General features: G+C 38.0%; 1 protein-coding gene across 9 annotated transcripts in view; it reads left to right on the forward strand.

Annotated features, from left to right (window-relative positions):
• Positions 1-20324, forward strand: part of Clasp1 (cytoplasmic linker associated protein 1) — a 264790-nt gene that overhangs the window by 146388 nt on the left and 98078 nt on the right. For all 9 annotated transcript variants that reach the window (XM_042685291.1, XM_042685295.1, XM_042685298.1 and 6 more), the window contains exons 9-18: positions 1919-2071; positions 6284-6357; positions 7592-7684; positions 9127-9272; positions 10029-10164; positions 11725-11795; positions 14791-14850; positions 17131-17208; positions 19156-19323; positions 19856-19905. In XM_042685291.1, the coding sequence (XP_042541225.1) occupies positions 1919-2071; positions 6284-6357; positions 7592-7684; positions 9127-9272; positions 10029-10164; positions 11725-11795; positions 14791-14850; positions 17131-17208; positions 19156-19323; positions 19856-19905 (1029 nt within the window). The remainder of the gene's footprint in view (positions 1-1918; positions 2072-6283; positions 6358-7591; positions 7685-9126; positions 9273-10028; positions 10165-11724; positions 11796-14790; positions 14851-17130; positions 17209-19155; positions 19324-19855; positions 19906-20324) is intronic.

Here is a 20324-nt window from a genome sequence, read left to right on the forward strand (position 1 = left end):
TAGGATCTTGGAGCTTAATTTAGAAAATCCTGCCATGGCTGCTCACGATGCCTTTTCCTCCTCTTCCTGAGAGGCATTTTGTTGTAAGAGGTTTGTCTTCTCTCTCCTGACAGCATAATTACCATGACATCTTCGTCCTACTCTCTGCTTTCATTTTCTTTTTTTCTTTCTTTCTCACTGTGTATGTGTGTGTGTATGTGGGTGTGGGTGTTAATAGAACACCATATGTGTGAAGTTGATGTGTGAAGAAATTGATTCATAATAAGAAATGGATGTATGGATAGAAAGGATTATATTGAACAGTATGGACTGAAAACAATCTGGCAAGTTAATGGCATGTTGAGAGAAACCTATTTGCACGAGCATGTAGATTTGCAAGGCTGGGCCTCCTCCCCTATGTTGAATACATATAATTTAAAGAGTATTTTTGATGCATTTGAAACAACATTGGGATTCTGAGTAAACACAAGACAGCCTTGATGTCTTACAAAGAATCAAGAAGATGAAGAAAAACTGGTATCATATAGTATAGTTACTTCGGAAATATTGGTAGTGATCAAATTTCTTTAGAAAATTAATAATTAATATTGCCTGTTACAGATATTTTCTTTTATGTTTTTAACTACTCCAGGTTCATATAGCTCCTTTAAATGGCTTACATATAATGTATTGTCCTTGGTACTTGGCCCATAAGCAGAGTGGAAGCTTCAATTTTGTATCATTAAAATGTAAAATTTAAGAACCACAAGTGGAGCTGAGAATGTAGCTCAGTGGTAGAGTGCTTGCCCAGGATGCATAAAGCTCTGGGTTTGAATCTTTAGCACCACATACATAGAAAAAGTCAGAAGTGGTGCTGTGGCTCAAGTGGTAGAGTGCTAGCCTTGAGCACAAAGAGGCTCAGGGACAGTGCCTAGGACCCTGAGTTCAAGCCCCAGGACTGGCAAAAATAAAACAAAACAAAAAAAGAACCACAGGTTCTTTTGTTCTTTTTTTAAAATTCAGTATAGGGAATACTCAACTCATGTTTAGAAAATTAAGTACTTAATGAACTTATGAACAAAAAAGCTTTACTAAAAGAAAAATGCAATTAGATGAAGCAGCATATTTTTTTCAATTCAATAGATTGATGTTTTAAAAAAAGATGGTAATTTGTTATTGCTAAGGATATGGAAGGACAGATATGCCTTTGAACTTCCCAGAAAAGAAAACACACATTTATATAAATTTTATGGAGATAAACTTGGCAGTCGGTTTCAAGCATTTTTACACTCTAATGTAGTAATATTGTGTGTAGGGATTTCTTTCTATATTAGGGACTTCTTTCTTAAAATTGTTTGCAGTTCAAATTAAAAAAATACATGTTGGGATGTTTATTACAGTAGTGTCTCACAATGTGGTTTTTGGTTGTGGTTTCCAGTTACAAAGTACCTAACAATGTTTTTGTTAGAACTGTTTTATCCCAAAGGAAAATCTAATGTATTTGAAGTAATGTTCAGCATTATATGTAGTCTCAATATATAAAAAAGTGTTTTTTAAATCCATTGGTGCTGAATGTGATGGTATACACCTGTAATCCCCACACTTGAAATTCTAAGGCAGGAGGCTTGACAGTTTGAGACCAGCCTGGGCTACATAGTGAGGTCCTTTCTCAAAAATAAATGAATAACAGAAATGCATGAAAGAACAGTCACAAATACTTTTGAGACTGACCATTTTAGATCTGTGAATGAAATCTTGATATTTATAGCTGTGTTCTGGACTTAACCAAAACTTTTCAGACCCTTGTTGAATATCTCTGATTCCCAAAGAGCGAGCAAACTATTTCTTTCCAAGGTCAGTGGTTATTTTATGTATAGGTGAAAAATGGTGCCCTTTTTTTGTTGTTGCTTAAACAGTGACTTATGTGTTTTCTGTTCAGATAAAAACTTTGATGATGAAGATTCTGTGGATGGTAATAGACCTTCCTCGGCCAGTTCTACGTCATCCAAGGCTCCACCAAGTTCACGGAGAAACGTTGGAATGGGGACCGCCCGTCGGATTGGGTCATCTACTCTTGGATCCAAGTCTTCAGGTAAGACTCTGTCCTATATGGTATTCTGGGGTCTACTGTGTGTGATGCTTATGGTGTCCCTCAGAAGTGAGTGGGGCTGTATGATTCATATCCCTATGCCTGTTTTTGACTGGATTGGCAATAGTCTGTTAATTCTGATAAGCTGGTAACTTTAGCTTGAGGTACTGTGCAGACCTCTGCAACATTCTGGTAAAGCAAAGCCTTCAGGATATGGACGCTAACACAGCTCAGAGCAGCCAGCTCTGAAATAAATAGCAAAATGAACCCCCCACTGTGAAGGCATTATTTAATCATTTGACCCATCTTTCCCCCGCCCGCTCCCCAGCCTACTTTTATTAATTCAAACAAAGGTATCTGTCTTAAAACTTTTTAAAAAATCTGGTAGGTGGTTTTCTGTTTGTACATATCAAGGTACTACATCTGAAATTGTTAGCTGAATTTAATATAATTTTAAGAGCTAGCTGGAGCTATTTTTTTCAATTGATTTTCTTTTATTGTTGTAGAATTTTTTTAAATATATGTTTTTATTGTAAAGATACTGTACAGAGGGGTTAAAGTTATATGACCCATCTTGCCTCAAACTGCCATAGAGTTTTTTAGCCAATTTCTTTTCAAAACAGACTATCCCAAAGCCTTATCTGTTTCATTTTTGCAAGAAGCATTTTTCCTTGTGAAGATTAGCTTGCATATTGAATCAAACAATACATTAGGATTAGGTCTCTACGGCTTTGAAAATTAACAAGCAGAGATTTCCTGTTACTAGGATCTCGGTTTTTAAATTTACATGCATATTTTCTACTTTTTGCCTCTAAAGATGGTAGTAGCCACTGCTTTTACAACTGTGTTCACTGACTGGTCCTTTAAGCTAGAGGTGGGAGAGGTGGTATAAATTTCATAAGCCCCAAAACCTAAAGCTGAATGGGTCACATAAAAGCTAAGTGAGGATGGCTTTAGAGTGCTGTCACCTGATCATCTATACAGGGCTTTCAACTTATCTGGAATGTTGTCTTGACAAAAACTGTAAGATACCACACTGCCATGTAGCCCTGTATCTCTTGCCATGGAGAGCTGGGCCCATGCAGGAAGAACAGGAAAAGTGTTGCTGTTTATGTTTCTTGTTATTTTTCTTAGTTCTTCCCAATCTTTTTGGGGTGTATTTTTATAAAATTTCATCTTACTTGTTGTTAAGCTCTTGTTCATTTAACACAGCATTAACCATTTAAAGGCTAGAGATAAGCTCAGGTGGTAGACTGCTTTCTTTTCCTACTTGAAGTCTTGGGTTCTGTCCTTAGTACTGCTTTGCTGGTGCTGTGGCTTAAACTCAGGGCCTTGTGCTTGTTAGGCCTGTGCTCTACCATTGAGCCATGCCTCAGCCCCAAACTAACCATTTAGAGAAACATTTTCAGTGTCTCACCTACCTAGTAGTATGTGTCAGAATTGAACAATCTTGCCAAGCTTTCTTGATCTGTCCTTAGGTAATATCAGTTTTACAAACAAGGTTTAAAATTTTTGTGCATGCTCAAAATAGCGCATTTGTACCTGTTCTTCACTTTTACCCTCTAGAAGTCCTCCTGCCCCTATGTGGGTCAGTTCAGCAAAGATGTCAGTCCTGACTTCTCCCCAGGTCTGCTACGTCCACCCCCAATTTATGTCATACCATGTTGGTGACTTTCCTTTTTGACTCCTTGTATTGCTATTCTTGTATTTCATTATTGCTAGTCTTCTAGTCCACTTCCCATATGTGGTACAGAGGAAGTGCTCAGTACCCTTTTCTTGGTGGCTTCCAGCCTTCCCACTGATGCAGGCATCTGAGCACCTGGGTGAGAGAGCGCATACATCACAATGTGGGGCTATCGTCTATTTTCAGTTAGTTTTGTCACGGTAGTAGAAGCATTTTTAATCAAGATTGAAGACACATACTTGCTGCCACATGAAACTTTCTTTATAAAGTTAGTTTTTATCTAAAAGTTTCATTAGAACACACTTCTGGTAAAAAGCTCTTAAAAAAGTAGTCTTATGGATCAGTGTACATCCTTAAATGGAGCTTTCAAAGATGACTATAGGCATCAATTTACAAACTGTTATTACAACAAAAACATAATATCATCTGGTTTTTATATAAAAGTGGAGTTCATACAAGCAAAGCAAAGTAACTTTCTCTTTATTATAGCAATTAACTTTTATTTATTTTTGTACCAGTTCTGGGACTTGAACTCAGGCGCTAGGTGGTGTCCTTTGAGCTTTTTCACCCAAGGCTAGTGCTCTACCACTTGAGCCTCAGTCCCACTTCTGGCTTTTTCTACTTATGTGGTGCTGAGGAATCGAACCCAGGGCCTCATGCATGCAAAGCAAGCACTCTACCACTGAGCCACCTTCCCAGCCCCGACTTTGAATTTTTTGGTAGTTAATTTGGAGATAAGATCATGGACTTTCCTGCCCAGGGCTGGCTTTGAACTGTGCCCCTCAGATCTCAGCCTCCTGAATAGCTAAGATTATAGTTGTGAGCCATGATTTCCAGCTTAGCAGTTAACTTTTATATATCTTAACTTTTATGTATCTTTGAGCATCTTAGAACAACTTTGTGGGGAAAACTTGAATTTAAAAAAATTATAAATTTTAGGGGGAGAGAGAGAGAGAGAGAGAGAGATTGAGAGATTGAGACTGAGACTTCAGTTCTTTAGGCCAGGTTTGAATATTTCAGTAATTTATGCTGGATTCCCAATAATAAAATTTTAAACTTTAAATTAAATGTATATGTTTATTTGAGATCTTTACAATATATGTTGTCTACATCCTTTAAAACCCACATTCTGTAATTACTGAACTTCAACTGGGCATGGTGATGCATATCTGTAATCCCAGCACAAAGGAGGCCCAGGCAAGAGGATAGTAAGCAAAGCCAGCATGCATTCTTTTTAGTGAGACTTGCCTCAAAAGAAAAACAAACAAATGAGAATCACTAGCCAGGCTCTGGTGTCTCACACCTGTAATTCTGACTACTCAGGAGGTTGAGATCTGTTCAAAGCCAGCCCATGCAGGAAAGTCCATGAGACTCTTATCTACAATTATCCAGAAAAACTGGAAGCAGAGCTGTGGCTCAAGTGATAAAAGTACTAGCTTTGAGCTAAAAAAGCTCAGGGACAGCACTCAGGCCCTTAGCTCAAACCCGGGTCCATGGTGGTGGTAGGGAGGAAGAGAGAGAATTAATGTTATTCATGTTGATTTTAAGTCAGAAATGTTTGTCAAGTTTTTTGGTTGTTGTTGGTGGTGGTTATGGGGCTTGACCTCAGGGCCTGGGTGCTGCATGTTAGATTTTAGTGCTTTACCACTTTGAGCCACAACTCTACTTCTAGTTTTCTGTGGTTAATTGGAAATAAGAGTCTCATAGACTTTCTTACCTGGGCTGGTTTTGAACCAAGATCTTTAGATCTCAGCCTTCTGAGGAGCTAGGATTACAGGTGTGCCACTAATGCCTGGCTTCTGCTCCTCCTCCTCTTCTTTTTTTTTGAGAAAAAAAATACTCATTTCCATTTCATGATGTTCATTTTGATAAATATTATTTTTGTATATTTTTTATTATAAAGATACTGTAGAGGGGTTACAGTTACATGAGTAAAGTAATGAGTACATTTCTTTTTTTTTTTTTTTTTTTTTGGGTCCGGTCGTGGGGCCTGAACTCTGGGCCTGGGCGCTGTCCTTCAGCTCAAGGCTAGCGCTCTACCTCTTGAGCCACAGCGCCATTTCCGGCTTTTTTCTTTTTGCTTATGTGGTGCTGAGGAATCGAACCCAGGGCCTTGAGCATGCAAGGCAAGTGCTGTACCACTGAGCCACCTTCCCAGCCCCATGAGTACATTTCTTATCAAGCATTGTTACCTCCTCTTTTGTTTTTCCCCTACCATTCGATCCCTCCCCACCTCCCCAACTCCTCCCTCATCCCCCACTAACCCTAGAAGCATTGAGCCTCTGTTTTCCTCCCCTACAAGTATCTTCTTTTGGTCTTGCTGTGTGTGAATGCCTAGAAAAGTTTCTTAATTCCATGATGATGATGATGATGATGATGATGATGATGATGATGATGATGATGATGATGATGATGATGATGGTGATGTTATATATCCTTGAAAAAATAGTTTTTAAACCTTCCAAAATGTAATTTCATACTTGTAACAAATGTTTTATACATTGTATTTTTAATATGAAACTATTTTACAGCTGCAAAAGAAGGTGCTGGTGCTGTTGATGAAGAAGACTTTATTAAAGCATTTGATGATGTACCTGTGGTACAGGTGAATGAGATATTTTAGTATGATTAAAAAGAGAAATATTCATCAAATTGTAGTTTTCCAAATATGTCTGTATTAGTTTTCTATGAGTACAGTGAAGTGCCTTGACAACCAACTTAAAAGAGAAAGATTTATTTAGTTCACTTATATCCAGAATATTTTCTGCAGGCTTGGGGAGAGCAAGAGGGAGAGAAAGGAAGTGATTACATGTCAAACTAGAAGCAGAGATTTTTTATAGCAGCCCTGTTAGAACAGCCTTCCAGGGATACATCTTCAAAGATTCAGGGGTCCCCCTCATAAAGGTTCTGCCACCTCTGGGGACCAAGCACAGAACACCATGACCTGTGTGGGTACTCATGTAAACCATTGCATTGTCATATGCAGAATTCTAAAATTAGGTTTTGTCTTTTAAACTATGAAGACTGTAAGGGACGCAAGGTACAGTCTAGGATATTGTGGACCCTTTTCAAGAACAGGAAGAATAGCAATCTGGTATGAAGTTCACTGGACAGCTCATGTAAAAAAGAAGTAGATGATTGGGCTAGATGAAAGGGATTGTTATTAGGGAAAAGAAGTAAAGGTAATTTACTATCTGAAAAAATTTACTATCTGAATAATTTCATAAAAGCCTGTTTTATGCCATCTCTGATACATACGTATCTCACCGATACTTAGAAAAAATAATTTATGAAAGTTGGGGTACATGCACAACTTTGGGGCTGTTTTGTGCCTCAGTATATTCTGTTGCTGACTGAGGCTAATGCCTTTGATTTCTATGCTACTTAGTGTTCGTTGTGTGCATTTCTCCTGAGATGCCATATGTTTGAACGAGGCTTAGGTTCATCCTTCAGTACTTGACTATCTCAGTGTGCCTCAGTCTTGGTTGATGTCTTACAATAGGATGTCAGATACCTGAGCAGGCATAGTCATAGTCTTTAGTTAGAGCTATAATGTGATGCTACTAGTACCACTCTGAAGTTGCACAATGACTTAAACATCACTGACTATATGCTTCCTTTGCCCATGAAATGCTCATTACATTAGTAATGTAATGAGACAGAGGGCATTCATAGTGGGAAATAAGCTTAATTTATGGTGAGCCTGCCTATTTTCTCATAGACATTTCTTAAAAGTGAAAAAGTTGTATTATGTATGCTATATGTTATTGACTTTATGAAATTAAGCAACAGTCTTTATCCTACAGATTGTATTGTACTGACTGTAACTTTACTTGCAGATTTATTCCAGCCGAGACCTCGAGGAATCAATAAACAAAATTAGGGAAATATTATCTGATGACAAGCATGATTGGGAGCAGAGAGTAAATGCTGTAAGCTATTGACTTCTTCATGTTATTACCTTCAGATTTAGTCAAATGTTCTAACTATTTTATTACAAAATTGAGAGGTAGCTCTAATGAATTCCAAATAGCAAGTATTTTATGTATTAATTAGCATATTTTACATATTTAGATATAGCATCTCATTTTTATTTTTACTTTTTGAGGTGGGGGGTCTTACTCTATACCTCAGGCTGACTTGGGCTTGATGTGTGACTTACGTTGGCCCATGATTCGCCTGCCTTAGCCTGTGAGTGCTAGGATTATAAGCCATCACCACCAGACCTATTTCTATATATTTTTATCACATGCCAATTTACATAATCATCTATCTCCTGTCCTTTTAACAAAGCCCTATTGATGGCATGTGTGGTGATAGCCTTCATTCTGTCCTTAGGAAAGATGAAATTCTGTGATTATTTGTCTGAAAATGGCATTTTAGTAGCATTTCAAAATATGTCCCTAAGTATTCTCTTTTTTATCTTTCTTGTCACTTGCTAGAAAGTTGTCCCTCCTCTTTTTGAAAGTAGATCAAGGAAAGTAAATGAGTTGGATATTAAAATGAAAGGAGTGTCTTATGAATAAAGCTGTTTTACTTCAGCACTAGCAGGGTGATAGGTGGGAAAATTCTGTTTCAAATTCAGACTAACCAGTTAGTAATGCAGTAGAGAATAATATAGAAATATTGTAGGAATGCTTCTTATTTTGATTCATCAAATAAGTGACAATTGAAGTGGGATGTGGGAGAGAGTAAGCTTTTTGCCTGCCAAATGGGTTTTAGTTTAATATCATGGAATCTTAATAAACAAAAATTTCTGATTTTAAAAAACTACAGGTCTGGGTGCCGGTGGCTCACACCTGTAATTCTAGCTACTCAGGAGACTGAGATTTAACGATTACGGTTTGAAGCCAGCTTGTGCAGAAAATCCCTGTAAAACTCTTTATCTCCAATTAACTACTCAAAAACCAGAAGTTGCACTCTGGCTCAAAGTGGTAGAGCTCTACCTTCTATCTTTGAGTGAAAGCTCAGGGCAGAGTTCAGGCCCTGAGTTCAAGCACTATGACACACACACACGTGCACACACACACACACACACACACACACACACACACAGCCAACACCCCCTCTCCCCCCTCCCCCCACACCCAACAAAAAACCCTGGAAATTTCACTTAAATCAAATACTAAAATATTAACTTAAATATTAAGTATTTAAATCATATAAAGATCTCACATTTAAAAATTATTTAGTATAGATACATAGATTTGTTTTTATGTGCTAGATAACATTTTATTGGTTGAATTCTTTAGGAAGAATTGTTTCTTTGTTAATAGAACTCTGTTTTGAGCTCTTACATTTGATGGCTTCTGTTAGGTATGTTCTGTATTAAAAACTGTTTTGTCTTATCTCTGGCTTTTCTCTGTGTCATTAGCTAAAAAAGATTAGATCTTTACTTTTGGCTGGAGCTGCTGACTATGATAACTTCTTTCAACATTTGCGTCTTTTGGATGGAGCCTTTAAACTCTCTGCTAAGGACCTGCGGTCTCAGGTAGTGCGGGAGGCTTGTATCACGTTGGGGTAAGGACCATGATGCTCCGTATTCTCACACACCATAAAGTAGTCTTGGCAAAGAGCCTCAGAGATGGCTGCTTGCACATGTCCATTGGGTCTCCTCAATAGAACCTCTGACTGGTCTCAAAGACCCTTGCCAGCTTACTGTCTGTTCATATGTTAATTTTGCCTGATTAAGCAAAGTGCAGTGGATTTTAAATTTTACTCAGTGATGTATCTCTGAAGCCTGTATCTAAAATTTGAAACAGTTTATATTATATGAAAATAAAATTGTATAGAATTATGTTTCTCATTGATTTTTTTGCTTAGAGAATATAATGTGACTATTAGACTGTTTACATGCTTCTAGAAGAGTACTATATGCTATAACATTAAAGTTAATGACAAGTACTATGGTAACATTTTATTTTAGCTAAAACTGTTCCAAACTTAATATTTGAATGTGTTGGAATATTGAAGCAGCAAGTACCAGCAGATATTGCAGCTATTTAGTTTTGGTGGCAGGCAGATACAATATGTGAAAAATTTTAAAATGGCAAGGGAGTCTATTGTTTACAAGCAATCTATTGTTATTTTAAGGCTTAGAAATAATTATAAAAAATAACTCTTTAAATGAGCATTAAAAAATTACTTTTTTAAAGTATCTTTGATCCTTGTCTTCTATCTCTAGATGACCTTGAAGGCTTTCAAATGTTAAGAATTTTTATATGCTTCACTTTAATAAGGCTATAACTACAATCCTGCATTCATTTCTTATTATAGGCATCTGTCATCAGTTCTGGGGAATAAGTTTGACCATGGAGCTGAAGCCATTATGCCAACTATCTTTAATTTAATTCCAAACAGTGCCAAAATTATGGCCACTTCTGGTGTTGTAGCTGTTAGGTTAATCATTCGGGTAAGTATATTGCAGGGCCATTCATAAAATAAGCAATTGGTAAATGTAGCTGATAAGAAGAGGTAAAGACATTTCTGATTAGAGTATTATTTAATTGGACTCATACTATACATACATCATCCTTTTTTTTCCACCTGCCATTTGCAGTATGTAGGCTTTTTGTGGTCTGTGATGTGATCTGTAGGTATGGATTACATTTACTAAGGTATTGATCATTAACTCATCATTGAGGTGTGTGTGTGTGTGTGTGTGTGTGTGTGTGTGTGTGTGTGTGTGTGTGTGTGCGTGCGCGCGCCTGCATGTGTGCACACACGCGCGCATGCCAGCCAGTACTAGGGCCTGAAATCAGGATCTGGGCACTGTCCCTGAGCTTTTTTTTTTTGGGGGGGGGGGGTTGGGAGGTCCGGTCATGGGACCTGAACTCTGGGCCTGGGCGCTGTCCCTCAGCTCTTCAGCTCAAGGTTAGCACTCTACTTGAGCCACAGTGCCACTTCCGGCTTTTTTTTTTTTTTTTTTTCTGCTTATGTGGTGCTGAGGAATCGAACCCAGGGCCTCATGCATGCAAGGCAAGCGCTCTACCACTGAGCCACCTTCCCAGCCCTCCCTGAGCTTTTTTTGCAGAAGGCTACTGTTCTGCCACTTGAGCTACTATTACACTTCTGGCTTTTTTCTGTTGGAGGATAAGTGTTTTATGGATTTCGCTGTCTGAGCAGATCCTCAGGATTTCAGCATTCTTAATAGTAGAATTATAGGTATGAACCAGCATTCCTCATTGGTTTACTTTGTTTCTTTCTTGAGGTGCCTGGGGACTGACTCCTATGTAGATACTCTACCATAGAGCTGCGTCCCTTGCCTCTAGCTGCTCCCATTGCTAGGCTCACTCTGGTCTCATCTTTCTGCTATTGTTCTTGTTCTTTCCTCCTTAATCCCAGTACTTCCATGTTAGGTATTTGTGTTGAAGATTGGCTATTTAACCCAAAGGTTAATTAATTGCACATAAACATAGAAACCAAATGATCTCTTCACTAAAGTTTTCTAGGCACTATTTAAATCACCTCTGAGTAACCTACTTGCAGGTTTTTAGTAAAGCTCAACAAGAATAATCTTTTTAAAAGGAAAATTTTCTACAACCCATCCTCCTTACCTTCAGGGTCCAGCTTGTGAAACTTTGGGTCTTAATGATTCTGATTAAAACCTATCTAGAATGTTCTTGATTATCATGGGTTACTGGCTTTTATTTTCATTTTTTCTTGCTTATACTGTCTACTTCAAAGGTTAGATCCACAGACATTATTTTATGTTTTCAGTTAAACAGTGCCAAAATCTTGATTCTGTTACACTTAGATCTCATACCAGTGGTGTTTTGACTTTATACTGAATTTTATATCATCATGTTTATAGTGGCCTTTGACATCTCAGTGAAATACTATTTGCTTTATCAACTTAATAACTAATGACACTTAAGTCTGATGTAGTGTAAAGACATAGGAAGGAAGCCAGTCTCTTTGCTGAGTTTGTATTTGAAAATATTCACCTCTGTTTTTTTGTTTTTCTTCACAGCACACACACATCCCTAGGCTAATACCTGTCATAACAAGCAACTGTACCTCCAAATCTGTTGCAGTTAGAAGGTAAATTTTTAAAGTTCTTATTATATTGAAATTGCTTAAAAACTGAGACAAATTCAAAATCTATCTCAATGTTTGAACTGTTTTAAGATAACTAATGTTTTTGCATTTAAAAACCAAAATTTAGAGAGAGAAACTGTCGAGAGAGTTGGGTGGAAAGAAATAGAGAAGGAAGGGAAGAGGGTAGGGAGACAGACAGGAGACACATATGGTAAAGAGGAAGAGGAGAGGACCTCTGTACACTTTTTTCTGAGATAGACCTTTACCAACAATGTCATTGTTTTCCCCCATTCCTTTAGTAAAGACAGTAAAATACACTTACAAGAAAAATAGCATAATTAGTAGCAGTGATTTCATAATAACACATTACTATGAAATAGCATATGAAATATGTTGTTTGAGTCTTCTGATAGCAAATTCTGAGATACCTGCTTCTGCTACATTTTGTGTGATAGACACAGGAGATTCTACCGACATACATGACCTGGGTAATTAGCTGGCTGTTGTTCTCAAGTCCTTACGTTGTCATGTGTCCTGGTGATCTTCCCTAGACTACTATATAGAATATATAGACTACTATATAGAATAAAGACTCTATTCCTGTAACTCAGATTGCTGATTCTTGACTATTGAATTGAGTCCCCTGAAATCTATGGATTCCCTTCCCAGTAAAACATAATCATATGGAGGTTTTTAGGGAGTGCATATGGATAACTTTGTGGACAGGTCTTAGTGTGTTCTGTCACAAGCCTTGTAAGATAAGTTAGTGGCAGCTGAGACAGCAGCCTTTGGCTCCTACTCCCATAGTTTCATGCCTGCTCATATAGCTCCTAGTGTAGTGAAAGGTTCCAGCTTGCCTTAACTCTCTGTTGTGTGCCTCCTTTCCTGGGCTGTCATGTTGATACTGCCTGGATTCTTTATGAGTAGAAAAGCAGTCTTGTATCCAACCGTTGTTTTAATTGACATATGAAAGTTGTTTATGTATATGTTTATGGTGTACAACATGATGTATTGGGATGGTTAAATAATTTAGTTGTTTAGTGTATCAGTGTATCTAATTCCTCACATGTTAGAGATTTACCCCCCAATCCCCAACCCTCCTACCCCCCATGACAACATTTGAAATCTACTTTCAGCATTTGTGAAGTCTACAAATCGTTAATAATAGAATCACCATGACGTATGATAAATCTCTTGAATTTGGTTCTCTTGTCTAATTGAATATCTGTGTCCTTTGTCTAACTTTTCACCAGCTTCTGAATTTCCTTTCCTCTGGTCACCACTCCTCTTCCATTGACTTTCTTTAGATTCTACATATTAGTGACATTATATTTGTCTTTGTATTTGTCTTTGTGTCTGGCTTTTTTCACTTAAATATAATATCCTTCAGGTTTATTCCTGTTGTCTCAAAGGATAGGATTTTCTTCTTTAATGCATACATCACATTTTCTTTAATCTGTTGAAAGATGATGGCCAGCCAGGTCTTAATCTGGCTTACTGTGAATAGTGCTGCAGTGAACTTACCAGTGCAGATGTCTCTGCCATACTGATTGTATTTCCTTTGGATCAAATACCAGTCCGTACCAATCCATAACACGATCCATTTTATAACAAGTATGTGAATGGCAAGAGAGAAAAAAGAGAATCCTCCTCTAAAACCATGGTAATATATATTCCACTTTAGAAGTGTAGTGTCCAGTTGTGTGGCTGGGTTAGATATCCTGAGGAGTGCAATCTGTCCTTGATCTACAGCAAGAGCAGAGGAGAACAGTGTCAGGCGCCCTGTATATAGAAAGTTAGCCAGGCAGTGGGAGAACTATGAACCTTGAAACCTGATGGTCCTCTGTTGAAAGCAGTACCTTATCTCACTTAGTAATAATTTATGTCATTATGTGTCAGAGTTACTTGTGTGGGTTGTTCTGAGGCTTCACAAGTCAACTGTAAAGCATGGGTACTCAGTGAAAACTTGGTAAGTGGTGACCATTATTAGAATTTGTTGTTGCTTCTGCTGTTATTATCACTGTTATTTAAGTTTCCAACCTTTGTGTAAATTGAGGTAACACCAGTCTTTATTCTGGAATATAGCAGGTGTTTAATATATTAATCAGCTTTGGCCATAACAAAATACCATAGACTGGGTGGTTCAAACAACAGATTCTGGAAGATGGAATTCTTTTCAATGGTTCCTTGCCACTCAGAGAGAGGGTGAAAAGGGAGACAAAGATGACAACGAAAAATTCTTATAAGGACACTAATCCTATCTAAGGGCCCCAGCCTCATGACTTCATCAAAACTCCTAAGGCTTTATCTACAAATAAACTTCACTTTGAGGCTGAGGGCTTCATCAGATAAATTTGAGGTTGAGATAAAGTTCAGCAGTTTTGGCCTTTAGTAACCTACAGTCACCATGACAGTGGAAATTCTATCTTTTCATACCAGTTTTTCTTTTTTTGCTTTGTTTTTTGTTTTTGGTTGGTTATGGAGCTTGAACTCTGGGCCTGGGCGCTGTCCCTCAGCTCTTCAGCTCAAGGCAAGCTCTCTACCACTTGGGCCACAGTGCCACTTCTGGTTTTCTGGTGGTTTATTGGAGATAAGAGGCTCATGGATTTTTCTGCCCTGCTGGCTTTGAACCACATTTCTCAGATCTCAGCCTTCTGAGTAGTCAGGATTACAGGCGTGAGCCACCAGTGCCCGGCTAGTTTTTCTATTTTTGTATGTAGTGAGAGTATTTGTCTTGAAGCTCATTACCTGTTTGTGTTTCCTTGAGGGGTTCCCAGGGCTGATAATACTGTTTACTTCTAAAAGACAAGAATACTGGGCTTCAGAAAAAGGAAATCCTGAAGAGGCATAGTACCCAAAATGGTGATGTAATCCAAAGGATGTGAATCCTTAATCAGACCCATTTATAAAGAGTAGTATTGGGTCACTTAAGAAAAATGGTATTTTATTTTCACTAATACACACATTACTAAGTTACGTGTTTCTTGCTACTTTGCAGGCGCTGTTTTGAATTCTTAGATTTACTCTTACAAGAATGGCAGACACATTCTCTGGAAAGGTGAGCATCTGTCTGCTTTGCAACTGCATTCTTCCCTGGATTGAATCTGAGACTGAATGCCTTAACAAGTAGTCCAGCCCATCTTGTATAAGAAAGGAAGGAACCTAAACATGTAAAAAAAAAAAAATTAACTCTGTATATCATTTTGACAATAAAAAAGGAAAAAAATGAAAGAAAAAAATAAAAAAATTATTATAAATGTGATGTACATAGGAGTTACAGGTAAGTCAGGTACAGAGTACATTTCTTTTTGGATAATGTCACCCCTTCCCTCCCTCGCTCTTTCCCAGCAATAAACAGCAGCAAAGAAAAAAACCCTCTGTTTTCATTTCCTGGAGTTCATTTTGATAAAAGTTAATATGATAAGATGCATGTAGACATAGTGCCTTTGTTGAACTTTTTTTAGAAACACAATTGTGATTTCCACTTATGTGAGCCACATACTATTGGCAGGAGCTTTTATTGAAATACTAGTATGCCTAGACATGTGGGCAAATGTGCAATTTGATGTTACAAAGCCAAGCTTATGATGATGTTGGTGTGGTTCCAGTGTATAACATACTGAGTCCTCCTGAGGAGAATGTTTAAAGCTGGTCTTCATCTACAACACACTATAATTTAGGTGCTTAGAAGAATTTAAGTTGTTAGAAAGTTTTTTGTTTTCTTCCTCCAATTGTCAATAGTTTTTTTTTTTTTTTTACTCAGGTTGCTAGTTGGAAAATTCACATCACCATAATTAAAAAGAAGGATTGTGATGGAATTCTGGAGGTGGTGTGTGTCCATTCATTTTGAGATTCCTTCTTAAACAATTTTAGGGGCCTATTTTCTGAGTTAAATTTGGAAACAGCAAATGATGGATTGTGCCATACCTTTCTCTTTGGTCTATCATATAGTTTGTGAAAGGGAATCATTTGATTAATACTGAGATTTACTTAAGTATTAGGAGTTCCATTCTATACTGTAGGGGTCAGAAGTAAATTCCATCTGAAATGACTTTGCATTTAGAAGACAGTCACATGCTTTTTCAGTACATTCTTGTTCTTCATCCTCTTGGGCATTATGTCTTCTTTATTGAATGATAGTTTTGGAACTTCAAAGTGGAAAGTAGAAGGAGATACTTAAGGTGGGAACAGGTGAGCAGAATTGAAAAGCCAGAGAGCCTCAGATGGAGAGCTTCTGTTGTTCATTTACCATCAACCTCATTGCCTGCACTAGCAAGGGCCCTCTAAATATTTATTGAAGGAATGAAGGAGGGAATAGGGCAATGACTTTCTATGAACTTGTTAGAATTATTCACTTTAGTTTGTTTAAAATTGTTAAGTATTTAAAAGACATGGCTGGCAATTTTTTTCTCAGTTGTGGTAAGATACAACTAAAGAGAATACCTGTTTATGAAATAGTTGACTGATTATAAAAAATTATTTGTGTGTTATGCTGATATGATGTCACACACATGTAATCCCAGCTTAGACTTGAGAGACTGAGACAGGAGGATTTTAAGTTGAAAGCCATCCTACACAACATAGAGATTTGCGCTCTCTCTCTCTCTCTCTCTCTCTCTCTCTAAGTAATCACATGGGCTGGGAAGGTGGGTCAGTGGTAGAGTGCTTGCCTTGCATGTATGAGGCCCTGAGTTTGATTCCTAAGCACCACATAAGCAGAAAAAGCCCGAATTGGTGCTATGGTTCAAGTGGTAGAACCTCTAGCCTTGAGCTGAAGAGCTGAGGGACAGAGCCCAGCCCTATGACATGCCCTATGTCATGCCCTATGACAAACAACAACAAAAAGTAACCACATTAGATTATAGGGACCGCGCCCAGCCCCAGAGTTCAGGCCCTATGACAAACAACAACAAAAAGTAATCACATTAGATTATAGTAATGTGATGTATACAGTCTTTTCAGTATTATGATTATTATAATTTTTGTGGAAATTCTGACTGTGGAAAGACAGTGTTTGTTGTTTGTGTTTATGAAAGAATGAGCTAAATATGATCTGAAAGAAAGTCAGTTGTGATTTACAGAAAGTCAGTTGTGATTTACCAACTCACAAAAGATAGTAGGGCTATCTAGGACCTTAGTGATGGTAGGTAAGCATGAGGAAAAAGTATTGGCCAGGACAGAAGTTAAAGGTCCTGAAATACATATCAGGTCCACTAAGCTATGTGTTGATTGACCGTTGCATGAAGGTTCCATGTTGCACATTGCTATCCTGAAGTTCTTTCATATATATGTTTCATCCACATACTCAATGCTTGTTCTTTCTTTTCTAAATATCTAGACATATATCAGTATTAGCAGAAACAATCAAGAAGGGAATACATGATGCTGATTCGGAAGCAAGGATAGAAGCCAGAAAGTAAGTGTTCATGATACACTGTCTATTATTCATATGCATTGTATGGACTGCCCTCTTGAAAAAGACTACTGATTTTTTTCTTTTTGTGCTGGTCCTGGGGCTTGAACTCGGGGCCTGGGTGCTGTCCTTGAGCTTTTTTTGCTCAATGTTAGCACTCTACCACTTGAGCCACAGCTCTACTTTAGGTTTTTTGCTGGTTAATTGGAAATAAGAGTCTCATGGACTTTAATGCCCAGACTGGCTTTGAAAAGTGATCCTCAGATCACAGGTGTAAACCACTGGTGCCCAGCTGAACATATTTTCTTTCTTTCTGTTTTTTTTTGTTGTTGTTGTTGGTCATGGGGCTTGAACTCTGGGCCTGGGTGCTGTCCCTCAGCTCTTCAGTTCAAGGCTAGTGCTCTACCACTTGAACCACAGTGCCACTTCCGGCTTTTTCTGCTTATGTGGTGCTAAGGAATCGAACCCAGGGCCTCATGCATGCAAGGCAAGCACTCTACCCCTGAGCCACCTTCCCAGCCCTGAACATATTTTCTTAATCATGACTTTTTTAATGTGATCCAAAAAGTCTCCATTTCAGAATATTTCTGGTTTTCTTTTTTTCTTTTTCCTTTTATTTTGTTTAGGTTTGTTGAGTGATTCTAGTTATAAATAGGACTGAGATAAACAAAATACTTATTTTAAGAAAATAACTTAGTTTATGAGAAATTATTGCATTAATCATTGTAGTCAGAATTTGTGTGTTCTTTCACTACCCAAACTATGTTAAAAAACCATGTCATGATTTGGTACACTCTATTAATTTACCGTGAAGAATCATGGTCCCTGGGTTTTCTCTCCCTGATATCACATCTCTTCAGTAATGAACTGTGAGTCATGGTAAGGGGTATCAAATTGGCTAGTGCTCAGGACTGTCATAATGTTATGTGCCTTTTGAGATTCATAGTGAAGGTGGTTTTGCCATTTCAATTGAGTATACTCTATTCATGTGGCTATAACTATACATTCCTAACCTCCCTAGACATCATATTTTTTGTCATTTGATTGTAAATATCTCAAGTTTAGTAATAAAATTTACTTCTTTGGCGCTGAGTGGTAGAGTGCTTACCTAACATGTATAAAGCTTTGGTTTGTTCACACCACAAAAAAAGAAGAGAGAAAGACTGGGAGGGGTGAGAAAAGACTTACTCTTGCACAGCAGATAAATAACTACAGTTTTTGCCAGTTTTGTATATGTGGTTGTTTCTTCCATACTTCCATAATTGACCAGCTCTTCTAATGGATGTTACTCCAGCATTATAGTTCTTAGTTCCATCTAGCCTCATCCAGTACTACTTTTTCTTAGGCTGCCTTTGCAGTTAAACGTTTCCCTTAGGTGTAGTTCCTAACTCTGAAGTATTTCCTCAGCTTTGTTTTTGGTAGTTCCTGCCAAAACAAGACATAATTAATAGTTGCTAAAAATTATGTAGGATGGATTTATTAATGATGTACTTATGCTGTCTTTATCCCTGCATTATTTCCCCTCCCTCTAGCCTTTTTTAGTTTTTATTTTAATCAAAGCATGAAATGCAGATTTCAAAAAGTTCTGAACATTTTTTCTTTTCTACATGTTACTAAGGCAATTGTATATACCTCAAATCAAAGAATGTAAAATTGCATTTATAAAGGCTGCCAATAACAAATCCAGTAGTTTTAGCTTTGTCTTCCCTAAGGCTTTCTAGTCATATTAGTCCCTTTAAGTCCCACTTTGTAAAAAAGATTCAAATTCAGAGAAGTAACTTGATCAAGTCAAAACATCTGTAAGCTGTGAGGCCAGGATTCATGCAAGACCACCTTTGTTCATGCCCTCTTCCTTATGTTCTGCCAGTGCTGTTAACAGGTAGGCTACAGCTCTTGTCCTCAAAATGCTATGTAGTGTACTCCAGAGGAATCTGTGTGTCTTTTCCCTAGATGTTACTGGGGTTTTCACAGTCACTTCAGCAGAGAAGCAGAGCACTTGTACCACACCTTGGAGTCCTCTTACCAGAAAGCCCTGCAGTCCCACTTGAAGAACTCGGACAGCATAGTGTCCCTGCCTCAGTCAGACCGCTCATCTTCTAGCTCTCAAGAGAGTCTCAAGTAAGGAACTCAGCTTTGCTTGACATAGTGTGAGGTTTTATATGTTAAATTTTGTGCATGAAATCACAAATCCAGCTGTGATTTTTACATGTGTACCTGGTAAAGCTTCTTCCTGACTTCAGGAGTATTTTGATGCCTGGCAAGATCTTCTGGGGAAATGTAAGGAAACAATTGGCCTTGATCCCTGCCATAAGTAATTTTAGAATAACTCAATGAATTGTAGAGTAGAGTGAACTATAGATATCATAGGGTTTCCCAAAAGGATGTATTAGTTGGAGATAGGTTCTTAGCCTGCCTTCTTTGGTCTATATTTCTAGTTGTTATTTTGCTCAATACCTGAGAGGTATCATCAGGTATAAAAAGCTGGAGCTTTATCAGGAATGGGATTTATAAGATAGCAACTCATAATTGTCTGCTACATTCTGAAAACCTTTGAGTAATTCTTCATTATCATCATTTCTTATTCTGATTTGCATTTGTATTACTACAGATAGATGCTCTGGATAATAAATGTTAATACTTTTGTTTGTAGCCGGCCACTCTCTGCCAAAAGAAGTCCCACTGGCAGTACCACATCTAGAGGTAAGACCATAGCAAGCATCCTTGGGAGGACTGTTTCCCTCCTCTCATGTGACACTCTGGTGTCAGAAAGTCCTGGCCTGCTGTCAGCTCCTCTCTTGTCATAGTCCTTTGCCATTCAGCTGTCTGCTCACTGTCTTTGACAGAGCTCTGCTTAGCTTGGACAACTGCTTACATGTTAGGCTGACTTAGGCAGGCAGAAGTCATCTGTGACCTCTCCTCCTGACCTCCTTCCAGTGAGAACATGCTGCCATGGCTGCTGCTGCTCCTTTTTCACATCACATGATAGAATGATAGAAGAGAAGGGGAGGGGCCCCTTTGGTTTTCTGTGTGGCAGCAGCTTGGTGGCTGTTAGATCTGGAGAGAGGAATATGTTTTCTAAAACTGGTGGGGCGCAGAGGGCGGGGGCAGAGGTGGTGGCT

The sequence above is a fragment of the Dipodomys spectabilis genome, unplaced genomic scaffold, assembly GCF_019054845.1.
Source record: "Dipodomys spectabilis isolate Male_0828 unplaced genomic scaffold, ASM1905484v1 ptg000094l, whole genome shotgun sequence".
Classification (NCBI taxonomy): Eukaryota; Metazoa; Chordata; class Mammalia; order Rodentia; family Heteromyidae; genus Dipodomys; species Dipodomys spectabilis.